Below are 24,044 nucleotides of genomic sequence, written 5' to 3'. Positions count from 1 at the left end.
AGACCAGGGTTCGAGTCCTGCTGTCACTCCTTGTGACCTTGGGCAAGTCACTTTACCCTCCATTGCCTCAGGTACAAACTTAGATTGTAAGCCCTCTGGGGATAGAAAATACCTACAGTCGGTATATAAAAATAATAAATAAATAAATAAATAAATAAAGTTTCACTTCTGCCTTCTGGGCTCAACTTACAAGAAATCATATGACTTACAAGAATGCAGTCCTATTAGCATATATGAGATAAAATAATACCAACTATTTGGAAAATGTTATGCAAACAAACTAATCCATTGGTTTAAAGCTTAAGGGCGGTGACATATTAAACTGACTGTAATTGTTCTGGAACTCTGAGCTGGGGTTTTACTCTACATTGTTTGGTAAGCCCAAAAACATCAAATTACAGTAATCCAATTTTGACAAAACAAGAGCTTGTAAGAGAGGCTTCAATCTTTTAAGGACATTCAATTTAAAATACCCATCGTTAATGATTTTTTTAATGCATGCTTTCAGTGTGAATTCACAATCAAGGAAGATCCCAAGATCTCGGACCTCCAGGGAAATGGGATAATTTTTGGCAGCTTCCTGAATTTCAAGTTCTTTGCCAGGGTTAATTTAGGGGAGATATATGAAATTTCAGTCTTTTTTGCATTCAGAGAAAGATTCCTTTTGGTTAGTACTTTATCAATGGCAGATTGATAAATATCCCAAAGCTTAAGTGTTAGATCAATTGATTTTTCGATTGGAATTAAAATTTGTACATCGTCTGCATAAATAAAATGTGTAAGACTGAAATCAGATAAAATTCTGCATAATGGAAGCATGTAAATATTAAAAAAGGTCGCTGACAGAGAAGATTCCTGGGGTACACCATGTTGAAGCTCAATTGGTTGAGATTCTTTATTATGAAATTTTACTTTAAAAGATCTATTCTTTAAGTAAGAGTCAAATCATTTCAGCGCAGAGTCTTTAATATCTATTTCATTTAATCTATCTAAGAGAATTTTATGATTAATTGTATCGAATGCTGAAAATATATCCAGCATAATCAGGAAATAAGTTTGGCTGTTATAAGCTCCTCTAAGGATAATATCATGTAAAGATGCTAACAGGATCTCAGTATTAAAATATTTTCTGAATCCATGTTGTGCAGGGAATAGTGTACTATGGGTTTGAAGGTAATCCGGATAGTTGCTTGTTAACTATCTTCTCTAAAATCTTAGATATACATGGTAAATTAGAAATTGGTCTTAAATTTGACAAATCAAGAGAATTGGATTATCTAGGTCTGGAAACTATATTGGTGACTGTTTTTAATAGTTTTATTGAAATATGGTCAATTGGGTGAGAAGCTGGATTCATGTTTTTGATTATACCTTCGATTTCAACAGATGAAATTGTTTCAAAGGAAGTTAAATGATCTTTAGGGTTGCTTGGCAATACAATTTGATTTGAGCTTGAGAGGAGATGTTTTTTAGAATGTTTAAAGTCTTATCTTTGAAATATTGGGCTAATGTATTACAATTAATAAAATCGTCTGATGTGGGAAATTCAATGGGATTGGTCAGATCTTTTACAAAGGTAAACAGGGCTCTTGGGTTATATTGAAAATTATTTCTTTTGTTGGAATAAAATTCTTTCTTTGCTTTATTGGTGGATTTGTTGTACTTATGTAAGATTAATCTATAGTTTGTTAATAAGTCAGTCATAGGAGATGCTCTCCATTGTCTCTTGGCCTTTCTCAGGGTTCTTTTTATTGTTCTCAACTCAGTGGTGTACCATGGGGAATGTTGTTTTTTATTAATAGAAATAGTAAGTGGACAGAAATTATCTGCAACGTTTTTTGTTAGTGAGATCCAAGAACTAATTTCGTTACTACTACTTGATAAATCTAATTCCTTCATAGCATTAGTGAGATGTTCAGTTAGAGTGTCTAACCACAGGGTTTCCTGTATTCTATTTTAGTCTTTGTAGCTGGGTATTGGACATTAATCTCACCGATTATTAGTTTATGATCAGACCATGGGATCACGTTAATAGTGAGACTGCGAGGGCTATAGATATATGAATTGATAAATATCAAATCTAATGTGTGGGGTCTGTACCAAAAGACTTATAAGATGAGACTGCAGGACCTAAATATTTACATCTTGGAGGAGAGGAGAAACAGAAGAGCTATGATATAAATGTATATATACCTGAAAGGTATTATTTTAATGCACAGGAATTAAAACTCTAGATGGTAAAGAAGCTGTAGAAGTAGAGGTCATGATAAGAAACTCTAAGGAGGTTGATCCAAAAGCAATGTCAGGAAGTATTTCTTCATGGAAAGGATGGTGGATGCAATGAATGCCTTCCTGGAAGAGGTCATGAAGACAAGAATAGTAATGGAAAAGGGCATGGGATCCCTAATGACTAGCGGATATAAATGAAGGAACAGGGTAGCCTATGGTAATTTTAGGTGTGACATGTCTGCATGGGGGCAATCTGCACAGAGAAGCAGTTACAACTCTAACCAGATGGCATGGGGTAACCTGCATGGAGAGGCAGTTACAGCCCTAAACATTTTGCTGGGCAGACTGGATGGCCTGTTTGGGTCTTTAACTGCCAAAATTTACTATGTTACTATGTTAGGGCAGTGGTTTTCAACCCAGTCCCCGGGGCATACACAGTCAGACTGGTTTCCAGGATATTGATAATGAATGTGAATACAACAGATTTGCATATCATGGAGGCAGTGCATGCAAAACTATCTTATGCATATTCATTGTGGATATCCTGAAAATCTGACTAGCAGGATGGATTGAGAACCATTACCTTAGGGAATGATGACTTCCAACAGTAGTATTAGATTCCTCAAAATATGCAACTTGTTTCATGGATTTCTTTCTTTAGTTTTTATCTTATTTTCTAGATTGCCTTCCTTTTGACCTAATATATTTTAGTGCTTGTATTTATACATTAGTTGAAACATTAGGTATGTATCTTTTGCTATCTCTATTAACCCTATTTTTCATTGCCTATGTCCTTCAGATCTTTGTGTTATATTCTTACTTATATGACAATCCATGCTTACCAGAAACATAGACTATGATGGTAGATATAAATTGCAAGTCCCATGTAGTCTACCCATTTCCCTTCATTTTGCAGTACTGCTGACACTACTTGGTCTTTGGCTTCAATCCCGATTTCCCACTGGTAAGGATCCTCTGCACTTGTTGTCTCATATTATCTTGAATTCTGACACTTTTTTTTCCTGATGAAGCATACATGATATTCACATATAGGTGTGATATATGCATTAGGTTGTGATGAGTGTTATCATAGTAGCATCCTGATTTCTAGGGATGTGCATTTGTTTCATTTGTTTTGGAGTTTATATGCATAACTTGCGGACTTTATAGTAAACGCATAAAAATCAGATAGTGTGTGCATAACTCAAGCTATTAAAAGTACAAGCATCTGTTATGCATGTACTATAAAGCCTGTGACATATGCAAGTAACTCCGAAACAAATGAAATGAATGTACATCCATACTGATTTCCTTAGATTCATAATGATGGAACAGTCTAAGTAGGAGGAACTTTCAGAAACTCTAAAAAATCAAAACCCTGATATATTCTAAGAAATGAAATAGTATTTAGAATAAAAATGGGGATTATATTGATTTTGTTTTTCCTGCCAATAGAGTTCTCTAAGGCAGTGATTCTCAACTAAGTGTTAAAGACCACCCATTCAATCTGGTTTTCAGAGTATTCACAGACAAGCTGATGCAATATTGGTACAAGGAAAACAGGCACTCATGATTGAGCGCCCGCTCTCCTAACGCGCGCTGAATGACCTCTCCGGGGCACCCCATTTAATATTTAAATCAGCTGCCACGGTATAAAGGAGGTGCTAGGGGAAATTGGGCATCCCTAGTGCCTCCTTGGCAGCGGGCACCCTGGAGAGGTGGCTGTCAGCAGGTAAGGAAAACAGACGCTCAATTTTACGAGCAACCCTTTTCCTAACCTGTTCGTGGCACACATTATTTAAAAAAAAAATTTTTTTAAACGTTCTCCTTTTTGTTCTTCCGACTTAATATCGCCAAGATATTAAGTTGGAGAAAGTACAGAAAAGCACTTTGTACTTTTTGGGCTGCTCAAAAATTAACGCCTGCTCCAGGCAGGCGTTAATTTCTGAGGGTAAAAATGTGCGCGAGGGCACACATTTTATTTTTTTGCATCGGTGGAGAATAGCTAATCGGTGGAGACAATAAAGAATGGACATGATAGAACATGATAACACTTACAATTATGAGTAATTATAAACGAACTATGTTACCGTATATTCGTGGCACTTGTTTAGTGATAGATTTTATCTGTTTTACAATATTAATATTGGTGCCTTCCTGTAAACCGTTGTGATGGTATTTAACTTAATGACGGTATAGAAAAGTTTTAAAATAAATAAATAAAAGCTTCATCAACATAAATTTACATGTGATGAGTGCTATTAACTTCGCAGTGGGTTGGATGTGCATTTTGGATGCGTTAATCCCCTTATAGCATAAGGGTTGTGGACACACATCCATAACGCGCAGCCAACCACAAGTTAACTAGTGCACTCAGCATTGCATCAGCATGCAATATAACTCATGCCTCTTCAATGTGGATATCCTTAAAACAAAACTGGCTGGGAGGTCCTTGGTAGGATCTGCTTCAGAACCACTGCTGCAAAGGAGCTGATCCATCCCCATATAAGGGTGGGGAGATTTGGTCATCCTTAGGTGGGCAAACAGGGGTGATCGCCCTGGGCCCAGAACTTTGAGGGAGCCCCACTCCACCAAGGTAACTGCGTCTCCAACACTATAAATTCAGTGTACTGCGTCTGTTGATTCAACCTGGGCCCTGCTCCCTCCTAAGGTCAGTCCTGGAGAGGCCACAACTAGGGTGGTGATCTACCTCTGGATCCCAGGGATGTGACTTGGGGAGAAGGATGGAGGCTAGGGGTGGACCAGCAACCACAGATATATGTGCAGACCAGTCTGATCCCTAGCCTCTTCTTTCAGTGGTATTTTCTCCCTTATCTTGCAGGGCAAACATTGGCCTTAGCATGGTCCTGTTTCTGATGTGGTCTCTTAACCAATGCAACCCATTAGGGTTTGAGGAGGGTCAAATAAATGACTGCAGGAGTCTCTTCTCATCAGGGTGAGGCAATTCCAAATTTCAAAAAAACATTTAATTATTAAGATCAAGCAAGGATCTGGCGATAGTGGGTAAAAGGTGACATGGGACTGTTACCCATAAAATGACCAAGCAGTGGGCAGCCACTCCTTGGTCATTTCATGGGTTTCCTGGTGCTGGCATGCTTTTGGCCAGCAGCTGGGGGGTGCTATTTGCAGGTCACATTATGCCAGGCAGCATGATTTGGATTTTTTTCCACCTTTCTGGTCTAGGGGGAGGCCTCTGGTTGGGGCAGTTTGAGTTCTGCTCCTACAGGGAGGGCCCTTCATTGAGTATGAGATTAAGGGAATCTGGTTTAGGGTGTCAAGCGGGACATGCGGTGGACGGTGCTGTGCAGGTTTTATATATATATAACTCACATCTGTGTGTGGTTTTCTACCGTGAAAATCATTGGTAACAGTGGCAGCATGGGTGTGGCAGATGTTGTGGCCCTTATTTTCCAAGCAGCAATACCTGTCTCATTTTGAGGGTATCCACAAAGACTATGCCTGAACTATATTTGCATGCATACTCTTTGGCCTACATACATTTATTTTAATTGCATTTTTTTAGCGTATGATTTTCTGGGGCTGTTAATATTACAGGTTGGCAAAATGTGTTGAGAGAAATCTGGACAGTTCAAAATAATGTAACTTCCAAGGTAAGCAGGGAGTCAATGTAAGAACTGGAACCAGTCCCAGACATTAACCACTAAATTATTTCTCCTTCATATATTGCAGGTGTGTAATCCGAAATGGACATCTCAGAAGATGTTTTACAGTTCTTATGTATTTAGGTTTCTTTTCATTAAAAAATATCTAAAAAATAATTATTGGTAATAGGACTCAATATTCAGTAAGCTGGCAAGTGGGAGAATTATCTGGGTAAAGTTAATCAGGTAACTTTAGTTCAGATATTCAGCCAGCTAAAGTCAAAGATATCCTAATAAAGTTATCCGTATAACTTTTGTCTGGCCCTCCAGCACGACCAGGATAACTTTATCTGAATAGTGCTAAAGATCATCCCCAACTAGCTAAAGTTAGGCACACATCCCGAGAATGCTCCTGTACCACCTCTTTTTTTAATCCAGGTAAGTTTTGTCAGGGTAATGACTACCAGCGAAAACTTACCCATTCATTGGAACAGGAAATTCAAACCTTGGGGTTTGTCCAGATAAATCTGAACTTTGCCAGACAACCACTTGAATACTGACCTCATAGACAGTTGACGCCACATTAATAATTGTGACTTCTTAAATCCAACACATTAGTCAAATAACAAAACCAGTATAGATCTCTAGCCGCTACCAGTCTTTTACCTTCTCTTGCAGGAGGAATTGTAGATGGTGGTGGAGTTGTTGGAGGAGATGTTGGTGCTGTGGTTGGGACTGGCACTGGAAGTAAACAGACAAAAACAGATGCAGAGAGTTCAATTACTAAAGTTCCCTTGAATCGTATTTAAAAACTAGAGACATTTATTTATTTATTTATTTAAGTTTTTTTATATACCAACATTCAAGACAGAAGTCCCATCATGCTGGTTCACAAGGACATTTCAAAGTTCTTCTTATTTCATCCATATTCTGTGTATCCATGTTTACACTATGAAGGCTAATGTCAGAAACCCTTCTGAGACACTGCCCCACCATGAAAATTCACTCTGCAGTTTCCAAATAAGACTGGCTGATATAGGCATGGACAGAGGAGAGGTGTCATTGAGTTAAATCAGGGCTTCCCAACCTATCCAGCTAATCCCATAAGATAGCTGGGTTTTCTGGATATCCACAAAGAATATGCATGAGATAAAATTGCATATTCTAAGGCATATTCATGGTAAGCATCTTGCAAATCCAAATGGCTGTGGGGTTACCAGGACATGTTTGGGGAAACCCTGAGTTAAACAATGTTTAACAAAATCATGCTAAAAATATCTTCGATTTTAGTTTCTGTTCTTTGAGGGTACATGCAGGAACATTATAGATTCATGTGTTAAGGGACAGGTTAAGCACTGGTACATGCTATAATTGTTTACAAACTGCTTAGTGCTGTACAAAAGAGCAAAGCAGCTCAGATGTACCTTAATTCTCTTTAAAAAAAAAAGTAAAAAAATATGCAACATAATCTCCATTACAGGAGTAAAGAACTCTTGAGTGTTATAAAGCTGTATATTTTCATTATATAGGGTTCACTCAAGGCTACTGAAAACTATGTACAATAACAACAATATTATATGCTGTGTATAGCACCTGCACTCAGAAGATTTATATTCAGAATTATAGGAAAGGGTAAACATTGAGAGGTCAATTTACTACCAGAGGTTTGGGCTTCTACTAGAAAACAATGTGCTTTGAAAAAGTTATTTGGGATACCTTGAATGACGATATTTGGGGCACATAGGAGGCAAAGCCCGCCTACACTTTCCATTAATGGAGTCCTCTTAGCCTCCATTTCTGCCCCCAAAGAGTTTTTCATCCACCCAGATGCACAGCTTTCAATTACCACCCGAGGCCTCTATCCCATATAGATTTACTGCAACTGAGAGCAGCCTCCCTTCAGCCTGCCTTACTCCCGTTATTTCTTATGGTGGGAGGATCAATTATTTTCATCTCATAGAAAATCACTGGAGCCAGTCTGCCCCACTTTTTCTTGTTTACTCTGTCAAAATATTATGACTTATATATGTTGAAAATTACAGGTATTTAAGAAATATAATGCATTTCTGTTTAAAATTGTAAACAATGCCATTTTGCATTGTTCTCCTCCATCTATACAGAAAATACAGAACAGTATTTTGAGACACATTTAAAGATGAAGAGAACAGATGTAATACAGATTATTTGCTGCTGAACAATAATATTAACAATGTAGAATACTATTTGAATTATTTTAGTAAGCAATTTAAGGAGATAACTGAACTTTACCATATAGATTCTATATACATACTTACATGTTGTTTCCATTATACTTATGGCTGGCCCCTCTGCTTCCTGGAGCTGAGAATAAACACTAATTTTGTACTCTGTGTTAGGTTTGAGCTCATAAAAACAATGCCTGGACATCCCGCCATCGAGAAGTACTTCATTCTTTTTCCCATCTGAAATGGTTAAAGGGAGAAGTTGGTGCTCATCAGTTTAAAAATAACATTCATTATCAATGACCCAGTGAAGTGTGCATGAATATTCTTACAATTCGTAATTGAAATTGTTACAAACTGACAACTAAGACAGTATTTATTTATTTAAAAATCAGTGATATTCCACCAATCAAGCAAAAGTTCTCAATGGAGAATGACATAGAATAAAAACAAATATTTATTTATTTATTTAGAGATTTTTTTTTATATACCGCGGCACGTGTATCACATCACCTCGGTTTACAGCAAACAGTAATGCAGCAATAGGCTTTACAATAAAATATTAAACGGAGCAAACATAATCACAATAGTACAAATAATATATAAAATACAATCATAGGTGAACTTCAAATAGTTATGCCAACCAAGGCTTGTTAAAAAAAACCCAACAACCTTTTAATATTTTTCTGAATTTTTTTGCTGAAGTTGAGGTAATGATAAGATATTAAATTAAGGAACTGTTAGCAATTGAGCATTTGTAGACTTCAGATAATGACCAGAAGCATAAAAAGACAAAACTCACCAAAAATGAAGTAACGCCTCACAAAAAAGGGTAGCTATATTAAATTGAACCCTCTGTGAAACCGGAAGCCACAGTTGGAGTAATATGATCAAAATATGCACCACAAGTAGTTCCACTCCTGCTCTTGGCTGTCATTTAACTTGTATTCTTTTCAGGATATCAACAATGAATATGCATAGACTGGATATCCAATGGACACAAGTGTATTTCATGGATAATTACCATGCATTTCTTGAAAATTTGACCTGTTTGGTGTGGCTTAATGATCAGGTTGGAAACTACTGAGCTAAGATACAATTACCTTACTTTATTTGAACAAATAAAATGAGGTTCTGCCTTCTCTATTGATTTTTACCCTAATTACAGGATTTGGGGGAATTTTGGATCCCCAGAGAGGGATACAAAAGTCATGGGATAGGAGGCGATACCCTTTTGTGGATTGCAAACTGGTTAAAAGACAGGAAACTGAGAGTAGGATTAAATGGTCAGTTTTCACAGTGGAAAAAGGTAAACAGTGGAGTGCCTCAGTGATCTATATTAGGACCAGTGCTTTTTAATATATTTATAAATGATATGGAATGAAGCACGACGAATGAGAATTTGCGGATGACACAAAATTATACAGAGTAGTTAAATCTCAAGTGGATTGTGATACATTACAGGAGGACCTTGCAAGACTGGAAGATTGGGCGTCCAAATGGCAGATGAAATTTAATGTAGACAAGTGCAAGGTGATGCATATAGAGAAAAATAGCCCTTGCTGTAATTACACAATATTAGGTTCTATCTTAGGAGTTACCAACCAGGGAAGAGATCTAGGCATCATAGTGGATAATACATTGAAATCGTGAGCGCAGTGTGCTGCGGTAGTCAATAAAGAAAACAGAATTTTAGTAATCATTAGGAAGGGAATGGTGAATAAAACAGAAAATGTCATAATGCCTCTGTAGCGCTCCATGGTGAGACCACACCTTGAATACTGTGTGTAGTTCTGGTTGCCGTTCTTAAAAAAGAATATAGTTGCACTGGAAAAAGTATAGAGGAGGCTGACCAAAATGATAAAGGGGATAGAATGACTTTCCACTGAGGAAAGGCTAAAGAGGTTAGGACTGTTCAGCTTGGAGAAGAAATGGCTGAGGTGGGATATGGTAGATGTCAACAAAATCATGAAAGGACTTGAATGGGTAAATGTGAATCGGTTATTTATCTTTCAGATAATACAAGGACTAGGGGGCACTCCATGAAGTTACCAAGTTGCTCATTTAAAGCAAATCGAAGAAAATTCTTTTTCACTCAATGCATAATTAATTTCACTCAATGCATAATTACTCAATGCATAATAACTCAATGCATAATTAATTTCACTCAATGCATAATTAATTTTTCACTCAATGCATAATTGTAAATTTGTAAATTTGTTAATTTTCTATTCTCAGTTTTTTAACACAGTTCCTATCAATTTCTCTCTCCCCTAGCACTTCACTACCTTTCTCCTTCCCGCAACTTCTGCGCTTACTGTCACCTGACCCCCATCCTCTCCTTTTTCCTTCACTGCTCCACCTCCCCCCTCCCTGTTATTTGTAATTTCCTCTTCCTCCTTTACAATGTTGATTGTGAACCGGCATGATATGTCCTATGAATGTCGGTATATTTTAAAAGCATTTAAATAAATAAAATAAATAAATAAATTAAGCTCTGTAATTCATTGCCAGAGGATGTGGTTATGACAATTTAAAAAGAAGGGCGACCAAAAAGGTGGAGGGTCTTCATCAAATGACTTATGAGGAGAGATTGAAGAATCTAAATATGTACATCCTGGAAGAAAGGAGGAGCAGAGGTGGTATGATACAGACTTTCAGATACTTGAAAGGTTTTAATGGTCCAAAGACAATGACAAACCTTTTCCGTTGGAAAAAAAATCAACAGAACCAGGGATCATGATTTGAAGCTCCAGGGAGGAAGACTCAGAACCAATGTCAGGAAGTATTTCCTCACGGAGAGGGTGGTGGATGCCTGGAATGCCCTTCCGGAGGAAGTGGTGAAGACCAGAACTGTGAAGGACTTCAAAGAAGCGTGGGATAAACACTGTGGATCCATAAAGTCTAGAGGACATGAATGAAGAGTGGGTGGCTTGCGGGAATGATGGCTACTACCTGGAGATAATACCCTTATTCAGTAAACATACACACGGTTAATGTGACTCCAACATTGCTCTAAGACTCCAACATTGCTCTAAGCTTCAATGACAAGAGGAAATGTGGAAAAAAGGATTTGCATTCACAAAAAGCGGGGAGTAGCTTGCTTGTTACGGCGGTTACTACCTCAAACCAAAAATACCTGATACTTCACTTTCAATGCAAATCCAGCATAGCTCTCTGCTTCAGCGGCAGGGGAGAAAGACTGATACTTCACGCATATCCAGCATAGCTCTCTGCTTCAATGGCAGGAGAGAAAGACCGATACTTCATGCATATCCAGCATAGCTCTCTGCTGCAACGGCAGGGGAGAAAGTCTGATACTTCACTTTCAATGCATATCCAGCATAACTCTCTGCTTCAACAGCAAGGGGACTGAATTACATAGTCTGGGTAAACAAATAAGCATGGGTAGCTTGCTTATTGAGGCGGTTACTACCCCCAACTAATTAAGCTAGATACTTCACTTAGATGCAGTTCCAACACTGCTCTCTTCATTAATGGTGGGGGTGGAAGGGGAATAGAACCAAAAGGTTACTAAGAGCCAAAAGAAACAGATAAGAATGAGAAAAAAAAAACGTGCGAAACTTGCTGGGCAGACTGGATGGGCCGTTTGGTCTTCTTCTGCCATCATTTCTATTTTAAAAAAGGATTGGATACGTTCCTAGAGCAGAAGTCCATAAACTGCTATAAATCAAAAAGGATTAGTAACTTGGGATCTATTCATTTACGGCTAAATTTAAAAAACCCAGAGTGCACAAAAACCAGGAGATATGCACATGGCTGGGCCTTCCACATGCTGCGAGCATTTTAAAAATGGCCCGGCCACGTGCATATCTCCTGGTACACGTGGAAGTGCCGGGCTCTGTCAAAGGGGCCGGCCGGGGACAGCAGCCATTAGACCTGCCCTGGGGAAGCATGCGCTGGCAGCCAGCCACCGCGTGGAACTTACTCCTGCTTGGAGGAGCACTTAAGTTCCAAAACAAAAAAATAGGTTAGTTGGGGGCTGGGGGGGGGGGGGGGGGGGGGGGGGGGGAGAAGAGGAGAAAAGGGAAGAAGGGTAGGTAGGAAAGTTCCTTAAGGAGTAGACTGGGAGGGAATTGGGCAAAGGCCCGATCGCATCACTGCACATACTTAAGAAAATTCTTCCACTGCGTACACGAGAAGCCCGCACATACGTGAGCCAATATTAAAATCCGGCATGCATGTGTGTGTATCTTATTTTATTACTGAACATTTTCTGTCATTTCAATTGATGAAAGATGCAAGAGGAGTTGATTTGTACAACGCACTCTCTATCTAGCTTCAAACAAGCTAGGTAGAAAGTGCCACAAGCTAGGTAGAGAGTGCATTATACAAATCAACTCCTCTTGTACCTTTCTTCAATGGAAATGACAGAAATGACAGAAAATCTTCGGTTATGTGTACTTTCCTGTTCAAACTTCCTACTGTGTATGTAAACTCAACCACTTCAAAACTACCCCCACCCCCAACCCCACTCTCAGTTAAAAGTAACCCCTCTTACAACGGTATAAATAATGAAATATTGATGTCTATGTAAAGAGTTTTTGTTCTCTCTCTCTCTCAGAATAACACAGGTGTGATAAATGTTTTGTGCCTTATGGAAATTACCCTATGCCCCCTTTTTCAGTGTGGGTGCTATTTCTGCTATATTTATAGCATTTTGATAAATCTAGGGGTTAGCCAGATAAATTTAGTTCTTGCATTATGCAATATATTTTGAATGTAGTTTGTTATCTGGCTAACTTTGCAGGGAAATTCAGTGGCATGGGCATGCTGCTGAATATCCCCAGTTATTTTAGAGTTAGCTGGAGAAGTTCTTTGTCCTTAGTTATCCAGTTAGGTTAGCTCAGTGATGGTAAACTCCAGTCCTTGAGTGCCACAAACAGGCCAGGTTTTCAGGATATCCACAATGAATATGCATGACATAGATTTGCATATAATGGAGGCAATGAATGCAAATCTTTATAGAAACATAGAAATGAAGGCAGAAGAAAACCAAATGGCCCATCCAGTCTGCTCAGCAAGCCTTCACATTTATTTTTCTCATACTTATCTGTTACTCTTGGCCCTTATTGGTAAATTTTTTGTTCCAATTTCCTTCCCCCCCCTGCCATGATGCAGAGAGCAGTGCTGGAGCCGCATCAAAGTAAAGTATCCAACTTAAATGGTTAGGGGTAGAAACCACCACAATAAGCAAGCTACTCCCACTCTTATTTGTTTACCCAGCCTGTGCAATATAGTCCTTGTTGGTTGTTGTCTGAATATAAATCCTCTTTTCTTCATTCCCCCTGCCGTTTAAGCAGCGAGCTGCGCTGGATATGTATTCCAAGTGAAGTATCAGGCTTATTTGGTTTGGGGAAGTAACCGCCGCAACAAGCAAGATACTACCCTACTTATTTGTGAATGCAAATCCTTTTTTCCACATTTTCTCTTGCCGTTGAAGCATAAAGCAATGTTGCAGTCGCATTAACCGTTTGTGTGTTTATTAAATAAGGTTATTAATCACCAGGTAGTAGTCGTCATTCCTGCAAACCACCCCCATGCCTCTTCTCCTCATTCACATCCTCTAGATTTTATGGATCCACAATGTTTATCCCATGCCCCTTTGAAATCCTTCACAGTTTTGATGTTCACTACTTCTTCCAGAAGAGCGTTGCAAGCGTCTACCACTCTCTCCATGAAGAAATACTTCCTGACATTGGTTCTGAGTCTTCCTCCCTGGAGTTTTAAACTGTAACCCCTAGTTCTGCTGATTTGTTTGCAACGGAAAAGGTTTGTTGTTGTCTTTGGATCATTAAAACCTTTCAAGTATCTGAAAGCCCTGTATCATATCAACCCTGCTCCTCCTTTCCTCCAGGGTATACATATTTAAGGGTAGATTTTAAAAAATTGCGCGATCGCGTACTTTTGTTTGCGCACCAGGCGCAAACAAAAGTACGCTGGATTTTATAAGATACGCGCATAAACGCGCGTATCTTATAAAATCCAGGGTCGGCGCGCGCGCGCAAGGGGGTGCACATTTGTGCAACCTGCGCGCGCCGAGCCCAGTGCGCGCTGCCTGTTCCCTCTGAGGCCGCTCCGATTTCGGAGCGGCCTCGGAGGGAACTTTCCTTCGCCCTCCCCCAACCTTCCCCTCCCTACCCCTACCTAACCCACCCCTCCGGCCCTATCTAACCCCCCCCTTACCTTTATTCCGCTGCCCCCAAAACGCCGCGTCATGCCCCCGAAACACCACGTCATTCGGCCACGCCCCCGACGCCCCCTCCCGCCCCTTTTAGAAAACCCCGGGACTTACGCACGTCTCGGGGCTCTGCGTGCTCCGGCAGCCTATGCAAAATAGGCGCACCGGCGTGCGAGGGCCCTGCGCGCGTAAATCCACCCGGATTTACGCGCGCAGGGCATTTAAAATCCGCCCCTTAGGTTCTTCAATCTCTCCTCATAAGTCATTCGCTGAAGACTATCCACCTTTTTGGTCGCCCTTCTCTGGACCGCCTCCATCCTGTCTCTGTCCCTTCGGAGATACGGTCTCCAGAACTGAACACAGTATTCCAGGTGAGGCCTCACCATGGACCTGTACAAGGGGATAATCACTTCCCTTTCTCATGCATATTCATTGTGCATATCCTGAAAACCTGGCCTGTTTGTGGCATTTGAGGACTGGAGTTTGCCATCACTGGGTTAGCTAAATAATGCTGAACACTGGAATTTATCTGGCTAATTTAGCTAGATAGCCAACTCTGCCCCAGATTGTTTCTGCCCCACCCCGAGTTAGCTGAATAACTTTTTTTTGCTGGATAAAAAGCTATCCAGCTATCTCAGCAGTCAGCTTGGTGGGATTTTCAAATCCCGCTATTTGTCCAGCTAATTCCAATTGTAGCCAGACAAATAGCACTGAATCTCATGGTATCCAGAATGCAACTAATTCTGAAATATCCAAAGAACAGATAACTCCTTTCTTTAATATTTCAATTTTTATTAACCTCGTAACATAGTGAATGACAGCAGAAAAAGACATTCTGGTCCAACCAGTCTACATTCTTATATAGGAGCTCACGTGTACTTTTCAGCTCCAATTTTAAAAGTAGACTTACACATATGTCCACTTTGAAAATAGCAGACATGTATAATATACCGCTGACCATGGGGTGCTGCACCATGGTCAGTGTCCTGTACCTCCAGGTGCCCAGACCAGTGCTGTGTCCTGAAATGTGCTGGGGCCTCTCCTCATAGCTTCTGGCATCCTGCTTCTCTGCTGCATACCTGTAGTGACTCGCTTCTGAACGGTCTCCGCCTCAACCTTGCCTACCCGTTTCAGTACTAGGCCTTGGCTTTGTCAGTCAGCTATCCCAGAGTCCACACTACCAAGCCCATGACAGTTTGCTTAGGCAATGGACCCAGCTGACATTCCCCTGCCAGAATTTCTGCAGGACTTCTTAAACATGGTCCAACAAAAATGAAGATCACATTATTGGGGTTCTGCAAGACATTTTTTGCAGCTAAATAAATTGAATCATCCCTAGCTAGAGCTACGCCACCCTCAACATCGCCACAACCGGTCACTGCTCCTATCTCATCTCTGGCTACTCCTTCACTTTGCCTACCTCTGCCACATCAGAATGATGGTATTCCCAAGATCTGCAGAAGCTTCCTCATCCAGTGCCTGATTTACTGCAAGCTCTAGCCAGCCAAATTTGCATCTGAACGCGCAAAAGTGGCTTTTATAATATCTCTGCAGTCTGGTCAGGCTCTGGCAAGGGATTCCTCCTTAGATGCCCTTAGACTGTGCAATCTGCAAGTATTCATGACTCACTTCAGGAAGCTCTTTGAGAAACCCACTCAAGCATCTTCTTCAGCCTCAAAATTATTTCACCAGAGTCAGGGTTCCAATTTTGTATCCTGGACTCTGAACTCTCTTGGCATGAAGAAGCACAGATAACCATAGTCTGGCAGGGTCTACCATACAGGATGAAAGATGAACTGGCAGACCGTGACACTCTCGCTAAACTGGACAACCTTCTATCCCTGTGCAAGAAAACGGACATTCAATTTCAAAAGAGGTACCGAGAACGGGAGTTCCCCAGACACAGTACCCGCTTGGCACCCAGGTTTCATATGCCCTTGATGTCCCTTTTCTGGCCTACTTCACAGGCCACATTCAAGGAAGAACCCATGTAGCTAGGGTGATCTAAGTTATTGGAAGAGGAGGAGCACAAGAGAAGGTTGCACTCCCTCTGTTTATAATTCACAGGCAAGGATCATTACGCTTCCTCTTGTCTAGAGAAGTCAGGAAACTTCCATGCCTAGGGTGGATGCGAGAGGCAATTCTAAGCATTACTCACCCTTGTATTGACTTTTCAACTGGACTTTTTGGACTCCTGTGCCACCGGTAATTTCATTGATGAAGCCCTGATGGAAAAATTTCATATACCTCTACTACCATTGAAAAATGTTGTCTGCATTTCTTCAGTCTACAGAAAACTTTTGCCAGGAACCATTTGCTACAGTACAGGAGCTTTGATGTTATGAGTGAAACTCCTATATTAAGAAGGCATCTCATTTTTCATGCTTCAGAAGGCAGTCAATCCCATTCTGATTGGTCTACATTGTTACAGTGACACTGCCTGGTTATGAACTGGTGAAATGAAGATATCCTTGTTTTCAGAATTGTCAGCTTCCTGTATAATCCTCCTGTGCAACTCTGCTCATCAGATCTCTCAGTTATTCCAGGTTTGCCTTTGCCTTACACATTGTTTGCAGGCATCTTTAGCAAAAAACAGGGGCACATACCCTCCCACTCCATTGCACATAACTATTGCACCATAAACATAATGCCTGATAAAATATCACTTCAGGGTAGATTGAACCCACTATCTATCCCTGAGACTGAAGCAATTTATATCTGGGAAAATCTTGAGAGGTTTCATCACTCCATCCACTTCACCTACTAGAGCAGGATTGTTGACAAGAAAGAGGGCTCTGTACTCTTGTATTGAATACTGAGGTTTGAATGCCATCACCATAAAAAACAAAATGCCCCTTGCCATGGATATCTGAATTGTTCGATTGGCTTCAAGAAGCTTCAATCTTCACTAAGTTGGATCTTCGGGGAAGCATACAATCTTATACGCATATGAGAAGGCAATCTTATTCAAGTTGGCTACTATGAGTATTTGGAGATTCATTTTGGCCTGTACAATGTCCTGGCGGTCTTCCAGAATTTTGTCAATAACATATTCAGAGACTTGTATAGCTTTGTCATAGTCTAACGAGATAACATTCTGATCTTCTTGTCCGACCTTCTGTCACACTGTTTTCTTGTTAAGGCCATGCTACAGTGGCTAAGAAGTCATTCTCTATACCTCAAGTTGGAAAAGCGTGTTTTGGAACAGTCAGAACTTTCATTCCTGGGTTACATTATCTCTGTGCAGGGCCTTCAAATGGATCCCTCCAAGTTATCAGCAATTATGGATTGGTCCAGCCAGTAGGTCTCAAGGTGATCCAGCACTTTCTAGGATTTGCTAATTATTACATGCACTTCATCCACCATTACTGTACTCTTATTGCTCCTATTACTACCCCTACTAAAAGAGGAGTTAATACCAAAGACTAGATAACCAAAGCAACCCAAGTCTTTGCCCTCCTGAAATCTGCCTTCCTTTCTGCACTACTGCTGCAAATACTGAATACCACATGACTTATTTTTTGAAGTTGAAGTCTCCTCTGTGGGTGTAGGTGCTGTTATCTTACAGTCCATCTATAGTGGCAAATTGTTACCCTGTGCCTTCTATTCTAAAAAGTTTCCTCAGCAGAAATAAACTACAGCATTGGAAATGGATATATGCTTAACATTAATCTAGCTTTGGAAGAGTGGCGTAACTTATTGGAGGGCACTTTGCATCCCTTCATCATCTTTACTGACCATAAGAATCTGGTATACCTCCAAACTTCCAGCAACTTAACCTGCAACAAGCCAAATGGGCCTTGTTTTTTGCCAGATTTAAGTTTTTCCTAACCTCCCAGTCGGCTGAAAAAATCTTAAAGCTAACACGCTTTCTAGATCTTATGACCCTGATGATATCGCCAATGGTCCTTAGTATCTCCTTGATCTGGCCAAGATTATCACGGTCATCTCTGTGGTATCAGCTGGAACCTCACCAGGAAAAGTCTTGAAATGGGCCTATGATTCTAAACTGGCTGGTCATCAAAGCATCCACAAACTGGCTGGTCATCAGGGCATCTCCCATTACTAAACTATTGGTGGCCCAATTTAGCCAAGGATGTATGTGACTTTGTATTGTATTGCACTAATTGTGTACAAAATAAGACCTCTCATCAACGACTGCTGTCCTTCTCCATCTTTTACTGGTACCCCAGAAACCGAGGACTCATCTGTCTATGGATTTCATTACTGATCTACCCTCCTCCTCTGGGTGTACTATTACCTAGGTAGTCATCAAGCAATTCTCCAAAATGGTACATTTTGTTCCCCGGGAAACCCTACCTACAGCCCTAAGTCTTTCTAACCATTTCTTACAACATACATTTCAGTTACATGGGCTTTCTTAATGTGTTATCAAGACCAATGAGTTCAATTCACATCAAGGTTTTCCATTGCCCTTTGTAAAATGTTGGACATGACATTAAGCTTCTCATCGGCCTATCATATCCAATCTAATGGACAAATGGAGAGGGTTAGCCAGATCCTCAAAACTTTCCATAGAGCCTACATTTCAGCTAGGCAGGATGACTGGTTACAACTGCTCCCATGAGCCAATTTTCATTACAGTAATTGAGTCAGTGAATACTCTGGGTCCTCTCCATTTTACATCGTCTATGGTAGACATCCTAAAATATCTTATTTCTTCAGTTCTCCACAGAGACTCCAACAGCGGCTCTTTGCTCTTCCAGCTTTCAAGAGATTTGTAAGAATACTCAGATTTTTCTCATGAGAGCAGCTGACCATTACAAAGGGTGTACCTCAATTTATCCTGAAGATAAGGTTTGGCTCAGCACTAGAAACATCTGACTCAAGGTACCCTCCTTCAAATTTGCACCTAGATTTACTGGACCTTATGAGATTGTAAGAAAAATTAACCTGGTGATCCACAAGTCAAGATGTTACTTCTCTTCATAATCCTAACTCCTTCCACATCTTCCTACTTAAATCACTGGTTTTCAGTAGATACTACAAGAAAATCCCTTCTCCCACTCCTTTCTCATTTGCTGCTGATGCAGAGTTTGAGATCAATGAAATCACTGAATCTAAAATGGTAAGAAACAAACCTTATTACTCGGTCGATTAAAAGGGTTTTGGCTCCAAGGAAAGGTCATAGGAACCGGTGGAAAAACACCTCAATGCCTCATTGTTAATCAAGAGATTTCATTGTGTTTCCCCCATAAGCTAAGAAAAGTGGTCTTGGAGGGGGGCTCTAGGGTAGAGGGGAACTGTAACATACTGCCGACCATGAGGTACTGCACCATGGTTGGTGTCCTGTGACCTTCAGGAGCCTCCCGGCATGTCTCCCGGCGTCCTGCTCCTCTGCTGCACTCTACTGCTCTGAGTAAGGGACCATAGCAACTAACCTGCTTTATATGGCCAGTGCCCAGGATTTCCTGTGGCATGGACTGATGACATCAGGACTGCTGTAACATAAAATGAAGCTCAGTCCTTTTGGTAGGTGCCTAAGCAACAGGTCCTAGTTCTTCGTTTCTCTGTGTCTGGCTGTTCCTGTTCCTGACTACCAATTGAGACCCGGCCTGGTTCCTGACCTTGCTGCTGCCTATTGCCTGCCCTGATCCTTGCTCCTGCTTCTGAACGGACTCTGCCTGACCATGCCTCTGCTTCATGATTCTGTACTGTGCCTTGGTACTGTCAGTCAGGGGTCCCTGGGACAACTCTTCCAAGCCCGTGACAATGTGCATGAAATCCTGTGTGGCAGACCCGCACACATTTGCAGCTGCTTGAAAGCAGGAGTAAATGTATGCGTGTGCATTTACACTGTGTTCAGTGCTGCTCCCCCAAGGGGAGGGGCTAGCACTTTATGATACTCTGTAGGCGGAGTTAGTGATCTGATGTGGGGTGGCTCCCACAGAGTGGCAGTTGATAATACCGTTCTATTAGTGTAAAAAAATGAACACTTAGTAGAAATGGTGAATCCCTGGGCCGATGGCAGATGACAGTGCCCTCAAGAGGAACTCCTGAGAGGAACCACCGGCTAGGCTGGAGTATTGAAACAAACACAGATAGTTCTTTATTAGACTGGAAGTAGAACCACCGGAGGTGGCAGTAGTGAGCTGATGTGCTCGGCAGGGCTGAAGTCCTTCAGATACTGGAATAGCGATCTCTGAGTTGCTGAGCTGTAGAGAGAGACTATAGGTAGTGAGTAGATAGGGTATGCTGGATACATAACCAGAAGTGGATGATACACTCACAATGGTAGATGTCTGTCAGGTCCACTTATGCAACAGAGAGTCTTCAGTATTCAGGAACAGGAGCCACAGGCAAGTACTGGTTCCTGTAAGCAGTCTGAAATAGTAAATCACAATAACTGTATATGAGATGGCTTCTGGAATAGAAGAGAGTTGAGGAGAGTTGAGGAACATGGGCCCTCGTGGAGCGAGTACCGGTTCCTATCTGCAATAACTCACGATCTCCGTACCTGCGATAACGTCTTAGACAGAAAGGTCTTTGGGATTAGGAGCATTGGCCTTCGTGGAGCGAGTACCGGTTCCTATCTGAATAGAACTCAGAGTGTTCACGTCTGCTGTCACTTCCAGGCAATAGGTGTCTTCTGTGTCTTCAGGAATGTAGGCCCTTGTGGAGCAAGTACCGGATCCCGTCCTGTATCTGAAATCAAGAAGAGCAGGTACCCCTTGGTAAGTTTGTAGATGCAGAGCAGCAAAGATTCCTCCTTGCTAACTCGATTCGTAGTTGCAAGCAAAGACCTTTTATGTTGGAAGCAGATGACATCACTGCGGGGGGACGCCCCCGAGGTTCACACCCTTGCCGGTACAAGTCTGGAGTGCGCGCACCCTTACGTCATCAGGAACATGGCAGATCCGTAGCGTCAAGCCAGCCTAGGGACTCCGGGACTCAGTGGCAGGGAGAAGCCGCAGCAGCATCTGTCCATCAGACCCTAAGAGAGTCGCCACAAAGGTAGAGAGGGTGGAGCGAGAGCGAGAATAGGCACGAACGCAACAGTACCCCCCTTCAAAGGGCGGTCTCCTTTTAGGTTGCCAGGTTAAGTACCAAAGATGTGCGAGGTGGAACTGATGAAGCATCTTTTCTCCAATAGGTCTGAGGCTTCCAAAGATGATCTCGGGGCCGAAGCCCATTTCAGGCAAACAAAACTCAGTCTCTGTACAAATATCCAGGGTCTCCAATTCCTGAGTTCAAGTTTGTATTTCACGAAGATAGACAGATGTAGAGATTTGAAGAATCTCGCAGAATGAAAAATGAAGTCAGCAGCAATGAGAGAGCTGCCGTGGACATCACTGAGGTTTCAGTGGAAGTGGTGATGTAGAAATTGGTCCAAAATCCACTTCTGAATAGCTCTTCCGCAGGATGCTGAAAGAGAGATGATGGCAGTACCAGCAAAATGAACAGGCTGATGGATGGAGACATCTTCATCTTCAGAATCAGCAGTGCTGTAAACCTCCAGCACGACCTCCGGGCAAACCAAACATAAAGTTGATAGTCAGAGATATCTTCTTCTTCGGAATCAACAGTGCCATAGGCTTACAGGCACGACTTCCGAATAAACCAATTGCGAACACTGGTAGCTAGAGATGTCTTCTTCTTTGGAACTGATGGTAGCATCATCAGGCAATCAAGCTGGTAATGAGAGATATCTTCTTCCTCTTTGGAATCAACAGTGCTGTAGTCCTCCAGCATGACTTCCAAGTGGATAGAACGTAAAAGATATCTCAATTTTGTAGTCCAGGAAGACATTAAGGATGTAGAGTGCCACCTAGCTAAGGCGTGCATAGCAACCGCTATGAAAGAAAAGAATTGTCCAAGGCCCACTTCAAATTGTGAAACAATAGAGAATCTACAAATTTGTCAAAAGGACTCCTCAGGTATTCCTCAAAACATCTGAGATTAGAGTTGTCTTCTGCCCCTGAGACCTTCAGAGCAGAGGTGTGAACCGTCACTGGTTCAGGGATCACTGAAACTGGACAAGAAAGTGGAGGAGATATTGCTGTATAGCCCAAGAACAGTCCTCCCGCGGGACTCAGGCTTGTCCATTTCCCGGATGAATAGGGCACACAGAAATATCATGGCCTGGCTGACCACAGAACATACACAGGCCATTCTTCCTCCTCTATCTTCTTTCTTTAGAAGTCAGGTGATCGTGGTCAGGTTCCTTCGGTTCCTTCTTCTCCACAGCAGGAGGTGCTGTACCCCCACGTAGTGCAGAGGCACTGGTTTGCTTCAACCCAGGTAACACCTTAGGCCGGAGTTCCTTTACCTTGTCTCGGAGCCGCTAGTCAATCCAGTGGCTAAGGATATCAATTCTTCCATCGTGTCAGGTGTCTGACGAGCAGCCAGCTCGTCCTTCACATGGGTGTCCAGGCCTCTGCAAAAGTGTGTCTTCAAACATCTGGGGTCCCAGCAAAGCTCTGCTGCAAGCGTTTTAAATTCAATGGCAAATTCCGCCAGAGATCTGTTGCCTTGCTTCAAGTCCACCAAAGCAAATCCAGCAACAGACATACGAGCAGGGTCATCAAAAACGGATTTAAACAAGTCCATAAATCCTTCTATGTCCTGCAAGACAAGGTCCTTGCGTTCCCACAAGGTAGAAGCCACAACAAGGCTCTCCCATCCAAGTAAGACAGAATGTAGCTGGTCTTAGAGAGGCCTGTGGGAAATAATGAAGGTTGTAAAGTGAAATGTGAGCTGCACTGGTTCAAGAAGCCTCGAGTCTTCTGGAGTTCTCCGGAGAATCGAACAGGCGCCACCAGTGGTACAGCTGACTTTAAAGTTACCTCCTGTAACTCACCTATTTATGTAGAGGCTGTGCCTTGTATCTTCAGTGCGTGAAGCTGATAAACTGCTGCAGTAATTTTTCTCCAAGGTTTCTTGCTATTCTAAGATGCGTTGAGCCAGGCCCAGATTAGCCTGCAAAGCGGAAAGGTGAGCCGGGTCCATGGTTATAGACCACAATACCTTAGCTGAATTCCAGGAGTAGTACTTCTCCAAATGCTTTTCTTGAAAGCTGAATTCACTGAAGTTGTTCTCACCAAATCTTCTCCAATACTTTTTAGCCAGATTCACTGGAGTTAGTGACCTGTTCAATGCTGCTCCCCCAAGGGGAGGGACTAGCACTTTATGATACTCTGTAGGCGGAGTTAGTGATCTGATGTGGGTTGGCTCCCACAGAGTGGCAGTTGATAATACTGTTCTATTAGTTTAAAGAATGAACATTTAATAGAAATGGTGAATCCCTGGGCCGATGGCAGATGACAGCCCCCTCAAGAGGAAGTCTTGAGAGGAACCACCAGCTAGGCTGGAGTATAGAGACAAACACAGATAGTTCTTTATTAGACTGGAAGTAGAACCACCAGAGGTGGCAGTAGTGAGCTGATGTGCTCGGCAAGGGCTGAAGACCTTCAGATACTGGAATAGCGATCTCTGAGTTGCTGAGCTGTAGAGAGAGACTATAGGTAGTGAGTAGACAGGGTATGCTGGATACATAACCAGAAGTGGATGATACACTCACAATGGTAGATGTCTGTCAGGTCCTCTTATGCAACAGAGAGTCTTCAGTATTCAGGAACAGGAGCCACAGGCGAGTACTGGTTCCTGTAAGTAGTCTGAAATAGTAACTCACAATGACTGTGTATGAGATGGCTTCTGGAAAAGAGGAGAGTTGAGGAGAGTTGAGGAACATAGGTCCTTGTGGAGCGAGTACTGGTTCCTATCTGCAATCTGTAATAGCAATCCATAGATATAGGTATGCGATATCTT

General features: G+C 41.7%; 1 protein-coding gene across 1 annotated transcript in view; it reads right to left on the bottom strand.

Annotated features, from left to right (window-relative positions):
• Positions 1 to 24,044, bottom strand: part of COL14A1 (collagen type XIV alpha 1 chain) — a 521,812-nt gene that overhangs the window by 209,035 nt on the left and 288,733 nt on the right. Inside the window, 2 exon segments of the mRNA XM_029591954.1 lie at positions 6,519 to 6,593; positions 8,147 to 8,293. Coding sequence (XP_029447814.1) covers positions 6,519 to 6,593; positions 8,147 to 8,293 — 222 coding nt within the window.

The sequence above is a fragment of the Rhinatrema bivittatum genome, chromosome 2 (genome assembly GCF_901001135.1).
Source record: "Rhinatrema bivittatum chromosome 2, aRhiBiv1.1, whole genome shotgun sequence".
Lineage (NCBI taxonomy): Eukaryota > Metazoa > Chordata > Amphibia > Gymnophiona > Rhinatrematidae > Rhinatrema > Rhinatrema bivittatum.
This window is presented reverse-complemented; position numbering and strand designations above follow the sequence as displayed.